Below are 13,372 nucleotides of genomic sequence, written 5' to 3' on the forward strand. Positions count from 1 at the left end.
GTGTATTTGATTTGGGGATTTTGTTTTGTTTTTTGAGGCAGGGTCTCATTATGTAGTTCAGACTGGTCTTGAACTCACTATGTATCCCAGGATGGCCCCAAACTCATGGCGATCCTCCTGCCTCAGCCTTCCGAGTGGTGAGATTACATTGTATATTTGGATCCTTTTAAATTCATTGATACATATGCTCTGGGGAATGGTCTGTCGTGATAAATGTTTTATGTGCATTGAGTACACTGTGTTGTTGTATGTGGTGGTTTGTAAGCACCCATTATGTTGATGTATCAGGCTGGCTAAAGCATTGCTGAACTCTTCTGGACCCTTTCTGGTTTTTCTGTCTGTCATAGAAGAGCAGCTGTCCTATGGCTCCAGTGTCATGCTCTCCCCAGATCCCAGCATTAGAGCTTAAGCCATGAGATGATGAAGCAGCAGTGGGAGGTGATGGGGTCTCGATGGCTGTGCCCTTCTGAGTGGGATTAGTGTCCTTAGAAGGCGCCTTTGTCTCTGTGCCTCTTCTCGAGGACAGCAAGCAGGTGCAAGTCCCCTCAGGCTGCTGCCGCCTTGATCTCAGCTTTCCCAGCCTCCAGAACCATGAGAAATGCATTTCTATTATTTATCAGTCATCCCGCCCACACTATTTTGTTATGGCAGCGGGAACTAAAAACGAGCTGGTTGAAATTTGTGAGTGTGAGTGGATCCATTCCCTCTTTTAGTTCTATTAGTTTTCCCGCACTTGTTCTGGGTGTCGCTGTTAGCTGCACAAACGCTTTGGCTTGCTGTGATCTCTTCATAGAATGAACTCTCCCATCCTCAATAGAGGACTCTCCTCTCCAATGCCCTGTGCACTGAAGCCTACCTTGCCTGGTCTTCACATGCGCATTCCCTGGTTGTTAGGACCATGGTTCATTCTTCTCCTTTCACCTACTTGTGTCTGTATTGATAGTTGGTTTCTTTGAGGTAGCCTCTAGCTGGGTCTTTGCTTTCTCAATTGAATCCTATCTAAGGCGCCTCCTTGGGACTCCAGGGAATTTACCCGGTTTTAATTGAATGGGATTATGGGTGTGGTTGTCTGAGACCTGTCATCTTGCTGTTGTGTACTATTTGTTCCATGTCTCTTTCACCTTCCCTTTCCTCTCCTGGATTAATTTAGTCTTTTAATGATTTCATCTTATCGTTTTTTGTTACTTTATTATCTGTGGCTTTGCACTGTGGGTTTTTAATGGTCATTTACCTTCGAGTAATATCGTATCTGTTCTTCTAGAAGAACCTTACAGCAATCTACAGATTTTCAGTTCCTCCCCTTCTACACATTTTACTTCTCCATATGCTGCAGTCCCCATAATATACCATTATTTTTGCTGGAAATAGCTATTGAAAAACTATTTTGATAATAAAAAGCATTGTGTATTTTCTTGAATAAATACTATTTTATTGCTTTTCATTTGAGTGTGTGTAAATTCCGATTTGCTGTAATTTTCTTTGTGCTGTAAGGACTTTCTTTAAACATGCCATGTATTTTGGTCTGCTAGTTATAAATTATATCAGCTTTTGTTTGGAAAAAATGTCTTTATCTAAAAGACATTTACACTGAGTGGGTGAAGGATTTAGGCTGGGCATTGCTTTTCCCTTCTACCTTAAGTGTGTCGTTCACTTTCTCTAGCTTGCCTTGTTCGGAGCTGGCTGCTGGTCTTGTCCTCTGTATGTAATTTTCCTGTCTTTTAGTTTAGTTTTTTTTTTTTTTGTTATAGGTTCCAAGCAGTCTAAATAATGTGCCTTGGTGTAGTTTTCACTGTGTCTTATACGTTGTTTAATTTTTTTAAAATCTGTGGGTTTACTGTTTAACTGAAATTAAAAACAATTATTTCAATTATTTCTTTGATTTTGTTTTTCCTCAGTCTTGCTGCCCTTTTCTGACTTCACTCTGTCAGGGTTTTGGATTTGTTCCTCAGCTTAGTGGCAGTGTCCTCCTCCTTGTGGTTACCAGTCACCTCCTCTGCAGTTTCTAATCTTCTGTGGTTAGCAGATGTTGTTTTCTTTCACTGCTACCTGTCTGGCTTGGGTCTCTCAGAAAGACCTTCCACTGATATTGTCTTTGCTTCTCTCTTGCTTCTTGGTCACACTGCGCAGTTATAGCTGTTTTGTTGTCCTGTGTTCATTCCATCACCTGCATCACCAGGGGTCTCTTTCTGATTTTCTTCATGACGGGAGGTGTCTTCCTATTTCTTTCGAGGTCTGATAATTTTTTTTTATTGTGGTGCCGGGGATGCAACCTAGGGTCTTGTCTGTGTTGAGGTTGAATGTTGCTGCTACTGAGCTACATTCCCAGATTGTGTGTTTTGTTTTGAGACACGGTCTCAGTAAGTTGTCCAGGCTGGCCTTGAACTTGCAGTACCCCTGCCTCAGCCTCCCGAAGAGCTCAGGTCTGCAGGTATGAGTCTTCATACCTGGATCATGTCTGATGACTTTTGAGGGATGCCAGACATTGTGAATTTTACTTGTGGTGCTCAATACTTTTGTGGCTGCTTTACATATTCTTGAGATCTTTTCCTTGGATGCAATTGTATCGCTTGGAAGCTTTCTCTTTGAGGTTTGCTTTTAGGCTTTGCCTGGTGGAACTGAAGCAGCCCGACTCTAGAGCTAACCTCACCTTACTGCTTAGTCGCCTTCCCCTGCCTTGCTGTGTTGCAGGGGTCTCCCCCTGTGATTCGTGGGACCGTGAATGGTTCCTGGCCCCATGCAAAACCCTGAACTTGTTTCGCCTGTCCCTGTTAGGGATTCTTTTCTGGCCTTTGCAGTTTTCTCACAGGAAGAAAGCACCACTCGTGCTTTGTGTTACAGATCACAGAAAGAGGAACATTAAGATCTCCAGATGCAGATGGGCCTGGTCCCCTCCTCTTCAGTTCTTTCAGTTTGTGCACGGTGTATTTTGAAAGCCTATTTTAGGTATGTACATATTTGGGATGGTTATGTCTTCTAGGTAAGTTGACACTTTTATGTTTTCCTAAAATCCTTCTTGCTCCTGGCAGTGTGCCCTGTTCTGAAGTCTACTTTGCCTGATATTAATATGCCACTCTAACTTTCATTTGATCAGTCTTAACATGGAATATTTTTCATGCTTTTACTTACGCTCTATCTAGTTCATTATATTTAAAGTGGCTCTCTTATAGACGAGACTGTTGTCTTCTTAGTTTTATTTATTTACTTTTAAGGCTAGGTCTCGCTGTGCTGGCTGGGCTGGCCTCAGACTACTAAAAAATCCTACCTGTTTCCCACGTAGCTGGTGCTGTGGGTGCACATTGGTTTCACTGGATCTTTTTCCCCATTTACCTTAGCACATACTGGCATGAGCAACGAATGACTGAAGACAGCTTTAGCTTGCTTGAGGTTCTCTAGCCCACAATGCATATCTGACTAGGTTCTCTTATCAAGTTACTTGTTTTCTGTTAATAATGTGTATCCAACTACAGACCCTCCATTAAGTTATGGGGCTATAAATTCTCTTAAAAGAAATCCTGTTTGAGTGTCAAACTACCAAATCCATACTAGGTTAATTTTGCTTTACATTTTAGAGATTGCTTTTTAAGTTAGATGTGTTGTATAACTGAATTTAATGAAATATGTTCATAAATCTAGAAGATCAGCAAGGTACAACTTACGGGCTAAATTTGGTCTATGATCTGCTTTTATATGGCCTGTGACCTCAGAGTGGTGTTTTCCTTTTTGCATTTTTGAGACAGTCTCGCTTTGTAGTCCAGGCTGGCCTTGAACTCCCTGTGATCCTGCCTCAGCCTCCCAAATGCTGAGCCTGCAGATGAGTCTACCACGCCTGGCCGATTTTGCATTTTAACCAGCTTTGATCACTCCCCACCAACAGTGCAACAGTGACTGTGTGTAGCCCACAAAATTAAAAGTACTGTATGTACAGTCTAGCTCTTTTCAGGAAAAGTCGTCTGCATTCCCTAATTCTTGAGTGAAACCTGCGAACCGCCGTAGATTAGAGAAATCTTGATAGTTCTGCCTAAAACCTATCCCTGGTTCTGCGCACGCCCTCTTTTCTGAGGTAGTCTTGCATTCACTTGCCTTTGTTTCAGATTTAACTTTCTGTTGTCTTTTGATGTATCCCTGCTGCTCATGCCTTTCTCCTGCTGTGGTTGTCCCCTAGATAGCATATCCTGAAAAGGGCCCCACAGGGCAGGCAGGGGCTGCCTCCTCTCAGGTTCCAGAGTGTGGATGTCTGACTGAGCACTCTCTCCTCAGCTCCATGGACACGGGCTTGTTCCAGCTCTGCCTTTTTACAGGGTGCAGCTCTCAGTGGTACTGTGCCTGTGTCTCCTTGGGATTTTGCTGGTGTAACTTTGGGGTCAGTTCCTAGGAGTGGGGTGCTAGGTCGTTGCATGCGGCTGTGTAACAGCCTGCTCAGAGTTGCTCATACTCTCCCCATGGGGATTATTTGTTTGCCTTCTGGCAACAGGGTAGAGTTGTCCAGGGCCCCCATGGCTACCTCCTGGAGTGTGTGGCCAGACTTTGGGGTTTTGCTGGTTTGATAGGTGAGGAGTGGTGTCTCAATGTTATGATTTATGTCTAGATTTCCGCCAGGAGCCTCATAGACTCATAGCCTCATAGCCATCTATGGATGGCTTTTAGAAGGCAGTGGATTATGGAGGAGTGACGGTCGCCAGGAGCTGGGCTCTGATCAGAAGAGGCACTCACTGAGGGGGACCTTCGATGCTGGGCCTCCCTTCCCAGCTCCTCCCTGCTGTCTCTGCTTCCTAGACACCATGAGTTGAGCTGCTGTCCTCCACCAGCCCCTTCCTCCATGCCATTTTGCTTTTGCCTGGAGCTGTGCGGTCACTTGGGGACTAAAATTTCAGAGGCACAAGCCAAAGTAAACCTCTCCTCCTTTAAATTGTGGTTCCAGTGGTGAGGAACGTAACTAAGAAAGTTAAGAGTGAATCGCTCTCATGAACAAGGTGAAGGGACCATTTCCTATTTTAGGAGCTGTCTCCTTGCCCATGTTTCTTTTTTTTTTTTTTTTTTTTTTTTTTTTTTTTTTTTTTTTTTTTTTTTTTTTTTTTTATTGAGTTTATTGGTACATTTAGGGATACAGTACAGTTACATTCATTGTTGGGATCATGTACCTTTACATGGCAAATCTTGATTCTCATTTTTTTCCCCTTACCTCTGCCCTCCCTTCCCCCCCTCCTCCCCTCCCCATCTACAAACACTTTATTTTCATCTTTTCATTCTCTCACATTTTTTTCTTTTCCCTTTTTGTTCTTCCCCTACGTATCACACCTTCCCTACACCTTTAGCTCCTTTCCTCCCATTTCTAAAGGTCAGTAATCTTATTAGAATCTTATGCATTGTTGCAGAATATTCACACCAGGGAAACTATTTGGTATTTACACATGTGGGACTTATTTATTTCACTCAGGAGTATATCTTCAATATGTATCCATTTTCCTATGAATGAATCTATTCTCTCGCTCTTTATGGCTGAGTAATATTCCATTTTATAGAAAAACCACATCTTCTTTATCCAGTTTCCAACGGATGGGCAAATAGGTTGTTTCCAGGATTTAGCTATTAGAAACTGTGCCGCTATAAACATGGGTGCACATACTTCTCTGTGATATGATTCTTTTAGTTCTCTTGGAAAGATACCCAACAGAGGGATGGCTGGGTCAAATGGAACCTCCAGTCCAAGCTCTTTGAGGTATCTCCATATTGATTTCCATAGTGGTTGCACTAGTCTGCACTCCCACCAACAATGGAGGAGGGTTCCTTTCTCCCCACAACCCCGCCAACATTTGTTATTGTGTGATTTCTTGATAGCAGCCATTCTTTGTGGGGTGAGGTGGAATCTTAGTGTTGTTTTCATCTGCATCTCTCGAATGACCAGTGATGTGGAACATTTTTTCATATATTTTCTTGCTGCTTTCACTTCTTTGTATGAGAAATGTCTGTTCATTTCGGATGCCCATTTTTGGATCGGGTCTTTATATTTGGGGGGACTGATTGTTTTGAGTTCTTTATATATCCTTGATAATAGTCCTTTGTCTGAGGTACAGCTGGTAAAAATTTTTTCCCACATTGTAGATTGTCTCTTAGTTCTGCTAATGGTTTCTTTTGAAGTACAGAAGCTTTTTAGTAAGATGAGATCCCAGTTGTTGATTCTTTCTGCTAGTTCCCGTGCTACTGAGGATTTGTTCATAAAGTCTTTTCCTATACCAATGTCTTCCAGAGTTCTACCTAACTTACTTTCCAGCAAGTTTAATGTTTCTGTTTTAATATTTAGATCTTTAATCCATTTGGATTTTAATTTAGTGCTGCCCATGTTTCTATAGAGCTGTTTTTCCTTTCATCTCTTTTTGAAACTGTAGTACAGTTTGCAAATACAAGTTGCCAATATTTTTAATATTTGTCTTTTTTCACTGTACTTATTTACTATTTATTTACTTATTTTCTGCCAAGCAGGCACTCTTTTAAGTTATTGTTTTTATGTAGTCAGATCTAGTCTTCTTTTCTCATTGCTTCTGCCATTAGAGCCATAGTTGGGGAAGTTTCTGCAAGTCTCAGGTTGTAGAGAAACTTACTCATGGTTTCTTCTCATTTTTAATGGTTCTTTTCTTTTGAAATGCACATTTTTGTTCCTTTGTTAGTGTCTCCACAGCATTTTGATAGTCATTCTCCTGTGTGATTGGCTCCTTCTTGTGTGAGTGTAAACCTCAGAGACTAGCTTGTGCTCTCGCTCCAGTGGGTAAGCTTATTTTCAGGGAGAGGAATTGAAACTGGGGGAAAGGAACCTGAGTGACTCCCTCCACCCTCACCTGGAGGTCTCTTGTCACCCTTACAGGCTCAGAGACCAGAGGGCAGGAAGCCTGTTACTCCTGGGCACCCTGAGCCCTTGGGCACCTGACCTGGCACCCTCATTCTTCTGGGCCCTCTGGTGATGCTGCCTTAAGTATGTCCCTCTGCTTTGCTCCCATCCGAGTGGCCTTGTAGCAGCTGTCTCTGTCTCCATGTCCTGGGCAGGGACTTGTGACTGAACATCATCTCCTGGGGTCCTGGGGGAGCCCAAGTCCAAGGCCCCAGGTGTGGCCTCAGACCCCGTGCTGTGATGTTGCTGGGAACCACAGGCCTTGAGCTTATGACCTTGGCTGGGTCTTTGGCTGATCTAAGCTCCTCTGGGCAGCAAAGACAAAAGGCACTGAAGACATCCAGTGTGGGTTTATCATAAGTGTGGGAAGGAGGGAAGGAGGACGCCTGGTGATAGCAGGTATCGCAGGCAGGGCTGTAAAGCAATGCAGTGAATCTTGTTGAAGGGAACAGACAGTTAATTCAGAGGGGAAGATTTAGTTGGAGTCCAGCTGGAAGTGAACTCAGCAGGGCCCCGCTGCTTTACAGACTAGGACTTAGTCTCAGTAGCAGCCATCACTGAGGGGCTATACTCACTCAGCTCTGCTATCTGACTGCCCATTTGAGTCACATAAGGCTTTGGTACGATCCCTAATACAATACAGCCAAATTATGGAAGGGCAAGAAGCTTGTGCCACTTCAGCCTGCTTGTACTGGGCAGGAGTGTCTGCCACATCAAATTATTACCCTTTTGATCCTGCGGTCATCCTTTGTCCATTCCCTCACCCAGCCACTACCTCAGCTTGCTGTGTGGTGCCCAATGTGGGCAGACTTGGTGCTTGCCTGGGGTGACTCCAAGCTGTGGGCAGCTGGGCATCTGTCCTGGGGCTCCTGGTCCTGAGATTGAGCAGGAGCCAAGGTGGGCAGTGGAGGGAGCTTGGTGTCCTGTGGGAGCCTGGGGCAGCACCTTCCTGCTCCCCTCCAGGCTTGGTGCTGAGACCACCCCACCCCTTCCTCGCTCTTCCTGAGGCCCTCCCTGGTATGAGGTCAGTCTGTGACTAGGCTGGATAAGCTGGACCTTTCCACAAGTCATCAGCAGGCCAGAGGTGCCTGGGTTTCTGGCAGGCTGAGCGGCGGGCATCTGGTGGTCTCCATCACCCCTGAGCGCTTCCTAATCCATCCTTCACCTCCCCAAGGCCAAGTACCCACTTGTCAGACCAGGCCGTGGCTGCCAGAGAGGCTGAGCAAGGCTCTCTTCTGGATCCAGCTGGTGAGGCACAGTGGTGCCATTCCAGCCCTGGATGGGAAGTGTGGCCATCAGGTAATCAGGTCACTGAATCCCCACTGCTGGATGAACTAGCCCCAGTTCCTCTGCTCCCCCAGGCAGCAGTGTGGAGGCCACTCTGTCAGACGATCATACCAAGGCCAGCCGTCTGCTCTGGCCATGTTATGGCCCATCATGTGGCTCATTTCCATGCCATTCACTTTTACGGCACCCTCACGAACTGGGCCATCTTCATCTGTCCTCAGGAAGTTTACGGAACAGGGCCAGGCTTTGTCTGTCTGGGGGCTGGCAGGTAGTTGTGCTGTCATCAGGCTGGGGACCCTGGGATGCTGCTTCTCTTGGACTTCCCCACGTCCTGTGGGGAAGGCCACCCCAGGGCTGCTGATCTAATGCATGGAGGGGCAGGAAGGCCGCCAGTTCTCTTTGTCCTTTCCTGGACCAGGCACTGTGGGGCCGAGGTGCCCAGCTGAGGGGCTGTGGCATTAAGGCCACACAGAAGCTCATGGTCCTGAGGGAAAGCTGGGCACTGCCTGGTATGGCTGTGCTCGGGGGGCTGCTTTACCTCCCCTCGGACTGGTGCCTCAGTGCTCGGGCACATCCAGGGCCGTGTACTGGGCTACACTTACTCCTCTTGGCACTGGGTACCCCAGCCCCGTGTGTGAGGGTCGATGGGGAAGGCTTGGGAGGCAGGGAGGTAAGCCTGACTGATGTGGCCTGGGAAGTGGAGGTGAAGCAAGATGACACGGGATGAGCTCTGGGGTCAGAGGGGCACATGGAACTTGAGCTGGGACCTGATTTTGCAGGGTCTTGCTCCTTAGCTTCCCTTCCTCCTAAGCAGATGACAGGTGCTGCCTTGGGGTGACACTGCCCTCAGAGGTGCAGTGGCTCCATGCCCTTTCCCCCAGGCTGCCCTATGCTGCCTGGTGCTGTGTCAGGTAAGGGGCCTGGCGGCAGCTGCCAGCTCCTGTCCTGTGTTCAGGGGTCTGCAGGGCTGGCTTTCTTTTCTTCCCTGGCCTGTGAAGAGGCTCACAGATGAGTGCTCATTGCTGCCCACCCTTGCCCAGGGGTTTGGTCCAAGAGTTGGCAGAGGCAGGAAGTGACCAGCAGTAGTTTGACTGTGGGGCCCAGGCAGGGAGGCGGGCAGGGAGAGGCTTCACCACATCCTGGCTGCCGTGTGATCTTGACAAATTGCTTCCTGTCTCCAAGCTCAGTGTACCTCATCTGGTGACTGGGTCCCAATGAGGTCTGTGGACCACTATATTTCATGCAGCTCTGGCAACATATTTCAAAGAGGCTATAGGAAATATTAGTCTGAGAATCTGAAAGATGTAAATACCTTTTTATTTGACTTTTTACAATTTTTCCAGAGGGCTCATGTCCTCGCTGGTGGGGTCAGGGACCTGCTGTGGCCACGTGGTGGTGCCCTGGGAGCTGGGAGCCCTGTGGGTGGGGGTTCAGCGGGTCATCACTTGTGTCACCGCTGCAGTGGGCACAGCACTGCCGTCGGATCCCATGTCACCTGTGAGTTTGTTAACTGGAGCCACTGTTAGTGCCCACTCCCTGCCCAAACCAGGTGTTTCAGAGCAGAAGCCATTGGCGACCAGTGGCCCTGAAGAAGGTGAGCAATGGCTGTCCACTTTCTGCTGGTGGCTTAGGAGACAGGAAGTGGTGAAACACTGGCCCCGTTGCTCAAAAACAAAAAGTATCTTTAACTCCAAAGTATATGCTGTGATTCTGGCTTTACGGCTTGTCTCCAAGAATGTTGCTCCCTGTCACTCCTCCAGGGACAACAGTCCGGACTCTGTGAGCCGTGAGTTAACATTGACGTCAACCCCTTTCACCCATGTGCTGCCCGTGATGGAGCTCTGCTTCCCCGGGCTGCGGGCGAGGTGGGCCTTTCCTTAGCACCTTCCCTGGGCCTGCCAGTGATGGGTGTCCCCTCCTGCAGGTGGTGAGAGGCTACAAGGCGACCATCCAGCAGACCCTGGACATCCTCTTCCTGCAGGAGGGCTCCGAGTTCCTGAGCAGCACTGACGCTTCCACCCGGGACTCTGCAGATCGCACCATTATTGCCTGGGACTTCCGGACCTCTGCCAAAATCTCCAAAGATTTTCCATTGAGCAGCACTGACGCTTCCACCCGGGACTCTGCAGATCGCACCATTATTGCCTGGGACTTCCGGACCTCTGCCAAAATCTCCAACCAGATTTTCCATGTGAGAAGCCCAATTTGTTCCTAACCTCAGCTTCAGCCTTAGGATGCATTCCTGTCACCCTGGCCTACCTGGGGCCCAGTCCCTTCCTGTGAGTCAGGGTTCAGCTGCCCGAGGCCCCCAGGACCGGGTAGGTTGCGATCAGGTCCTGGCACTCTGCAGGTGTGGGGAACCTTCTACAGCTCCCAGTGCTTTCCCACTCCTGCCGCCATCCCATGGGGCTGGCAGCCCTGATCAGATGGAAGGGGCAGAGGGCCATGCAGCCTGATTCCCACTCCCAGCCACCTGAGCAAAAGGGTGTCTGACCCTTCCTTGCTCAGAGTCTTTGGTGGGCAATGTGCTGCAGGGGCCATGAAGTTAAGAGCACCCACGTTAGAGTCCTAGCTTCACCACTTGCAAGGTGGGGACCCTGGGACCAGTGTTTCTCTCCTTGATTCCTATTAGAAAACAGAATGAAAGCCAGGTGTTGTGGTACACACCTGTAGTCCCAGCTTCTTAGGAGGCTGAGACAGGATGATTACCTGAGCCCAGGAGCTGAAGTCCAGCTTGGGCAACCTAGCAAAACCCCCATCTTAAAAAGCAACAACAAAACCAATGAAAGGGGAAAGAAAATTGAACATGGTATTACCTCACAGAGTGATTTTGAAAATTAAGAGAAAGAAAATGGTCATAAAGGGAGTAGTGCGGGCCTAGGCACAGAGCGCTTCTTTGTGCTTCACCTGTCATCACCAACACTACCACCACCACCACCATCACTATTACTTCTGTCACCTCCACTATCACCACCATCACCATCACCGCCAGTTATGGCCACCACCGCCATCACCATCATCACCATCAGCATCCATTACTATCCCGCCATCACTCTCACTACCGTCACCAGAATCATCACCACTAACACGTTCAGCATCACCGTCATTATCACCATGATGATCGCCCTCATCTCCACACCACCATCATTATCACTAGCACCATTGTTTGAGTTTTCTAATCTGCCACAGCTAATGTCTGGTGCCCCAGCCCGAGTGGAAAAGTACATGTGTGCACTCCTGCCTTCCACCTGCTGTCCTCCGAGGGCCCCAAGTGAGCCCGGCAGAGACACTTCCAGACTTTATGCTGGGTTTCTGGTGTGGTCCAGAAGGGGCATATCTGGCCTCTGAGGGCGTCCTGCCTGCTGCTGGGTCCCACGGAGCAGGGGCTGAGGCTGATGAGTACGTTGAAGTCCAGCCCAAGGCTTCTAATGTCCATGTAGTTCACCTGCTCCCACTGCCCTGAGCTTGGTTAATTTCGAAACTGGACAGCACACCCCTGGCCAGGCCTTGGTTACGGGCCCTGTGAGGGGTGGTACGGGCGTGTGGATCAGCCTCTGTCCCTGGGTGTCAGATGACCAGACTCATCTCTCACAGGCCTGGATAAATCCTGTGTGTTCTGCGTGGAGCCCAGGGAGGAGCCTTCCTTCCTCCATCTCCCTGGGGCTACCATGTTCTCGCTGGGGGCTACACTGCTCTGACCTTCACGGCCAGCACATCCACACCAAGTTTCCTGTGCACGCGGCCTTGGCTGTGTGTGCCAGGGCATCTGCTCCCCACTTTAGGGGTGCCTGGGATTGTGTTTGGGGCTGTAACACAGGGTCATCTCTTCCCAAGGTCCTTTAGTTAATCCTATCTGGGTTCCCCTTTTTTTGGCATTAATAGGTCACATTCACAGGTCACAGGACTAGGACACAGATATATTTTGGGGACCGTTTTGTAGCCTCCAATGAGGATTGCAGGTGACTTCTGGAGTCTAGAAAAGGGCACGGAATCAAGACCCCATCTCTGCTGATGTCCTGATTTTAGTGCAGCAAGACCCGTGTCAGACTTCTGACCTCCAGAGCTGTGTGATGATGATTGTGTGCTGCTTTGAGCCTCAAAGTGTGTGGGAATTGACTTCCGGTGGCCATGGAAACTCACAGAAACCCTAAGGCGAAGTGCAGAGTGTGGGCTGGATGCCTGTGGAAGGAGACACCCCCAGTAGAACCTTCTCTGACCCCCTGTTCCCTGTGTCCCCCAGGAGAGGTATACCTGCCCCAGCCTCACCCTGCACCCACGGGAGCCTGTGTTCCTTGCGCAGACCAACGGCAACTACCTGGCCCTCTTCTCTGCCGTGTGGCCCTACCGGATGAGCAGACGGCGGCGCTACGAAGGGCACAAGGTACCGTCCTGTCCCCAGGACAAACATGGAGCCCTGCTTCAGAGCCATGTAGGTCTGGTGGTGCAGGTAATGGGGTGGGACCCCAGCTCACGGACTCTGTCTGGGTGGTCTCTGCTTTCTGTCCTGGCAACTGCAAGCTATGTTGGCTTTTGTTTGCCCAAGGCCTGGACACATCCTGTGCCCAGCTGCTGGGCAAGAGAACGTGGGGCCACCTCAGGCAGTTGAGCCACGGGTGGGGATGGGAGCAGGCCAGAATGGCAGGGGCCAGTTCTACACCCGCCCTTTCTGGCTTGAGGTCTGCCTTGCCAGGCAGAAGGGGTTGGGACCCGGTGACTGTCGCTGTACTGGGCCTGGCCCCGTGTCCACAAGGCCTTGAGGAAGACGTGGGGCTTGCTCACCACCCATGTCCCTTGCAGGTGGAAGGCTATGCCGTGGGCTGTGAGTGCTCCCCCTGTGGTGACCTGCTGGTGACAGGCAGCGCCGACGGCCGGGTCCTGATGTTCAGTTTCCGCACCGCCAGCCGGGCATGCACACTGCAGGGACACATGCAGGCCTGCGTGGGCACCACCTACCACCCTGTGCTGCCCTCTGTCCTTGGCACCTGCTCCTGGGGAGGTGACATCAAGATCTGGCACTGATGGCTGGCATGTCCTGGCTTGGCTAGGAGGGAGCGCAAGTTGGCACCACAGAGAACTTCGTGTCAGACCTGGGCATAGGCTGCCTCAGTTTCCTCATCTGTAAACGGGACAGGAGCGTGTTTGTCTCAGGGTTTTGAGGGTCATGTGAATGAAAACACCTGCCAGGAGGCTGTGTGGCCCAGCAAA

The 13,372-nt window shown here is 49.2% G+C and overlaps 1 protein-coding gene across 2 annotated transcripts in view; it reads left to right on the forward strand.

The window, feature by feature from the left end:
• The window catches only part of Wdr25 (WD repeat domain 25), a 123,609-nt gene extending 110,237 nt beyond the window's left edge, over positions 1–13,372 (forward strand). For both annotated transcript variants that reach the window (XM_010609117.2, XM_033766890.1), the window contains exons 4-7: positions 10,092–10,200; positions 10,297–10,358; positions 12,408–12,548; positions 12,965–13,372. In XM_010609117.2, the coding sequence (XP_010607419.1) occupies positions 10,092–10,200; positions 10,297–10,358; positions 12,408–12,548; positions 12,965–13,186 (534 nt within the window). In that variant the 3' untranslated portion in view covers positions 13,187–13,372. The remainder of the gene's footprint in view (positions 1–10,091; positions 10,201–10,296; positions 10,359–12,407; positions 12,549–12,964) is intronic.

The sequence above is a fragment of the Fukomys damarensis genome, unplaced genomic scaffold (genome assembly GCF_012274545.1).
Source record: "Fukomys damarensis isolate Sample0158 unplaced genomic scaffold, DMR_v1.0_HiC HiC_scaffold_21, whole genome shotgun sequence".
Lineage (NCBI taxonomy): Eukaryota > Metazoa > Chordata > Mammalia > Rodentia > Bathyergidae > Fukomys > Fukomys damarensis.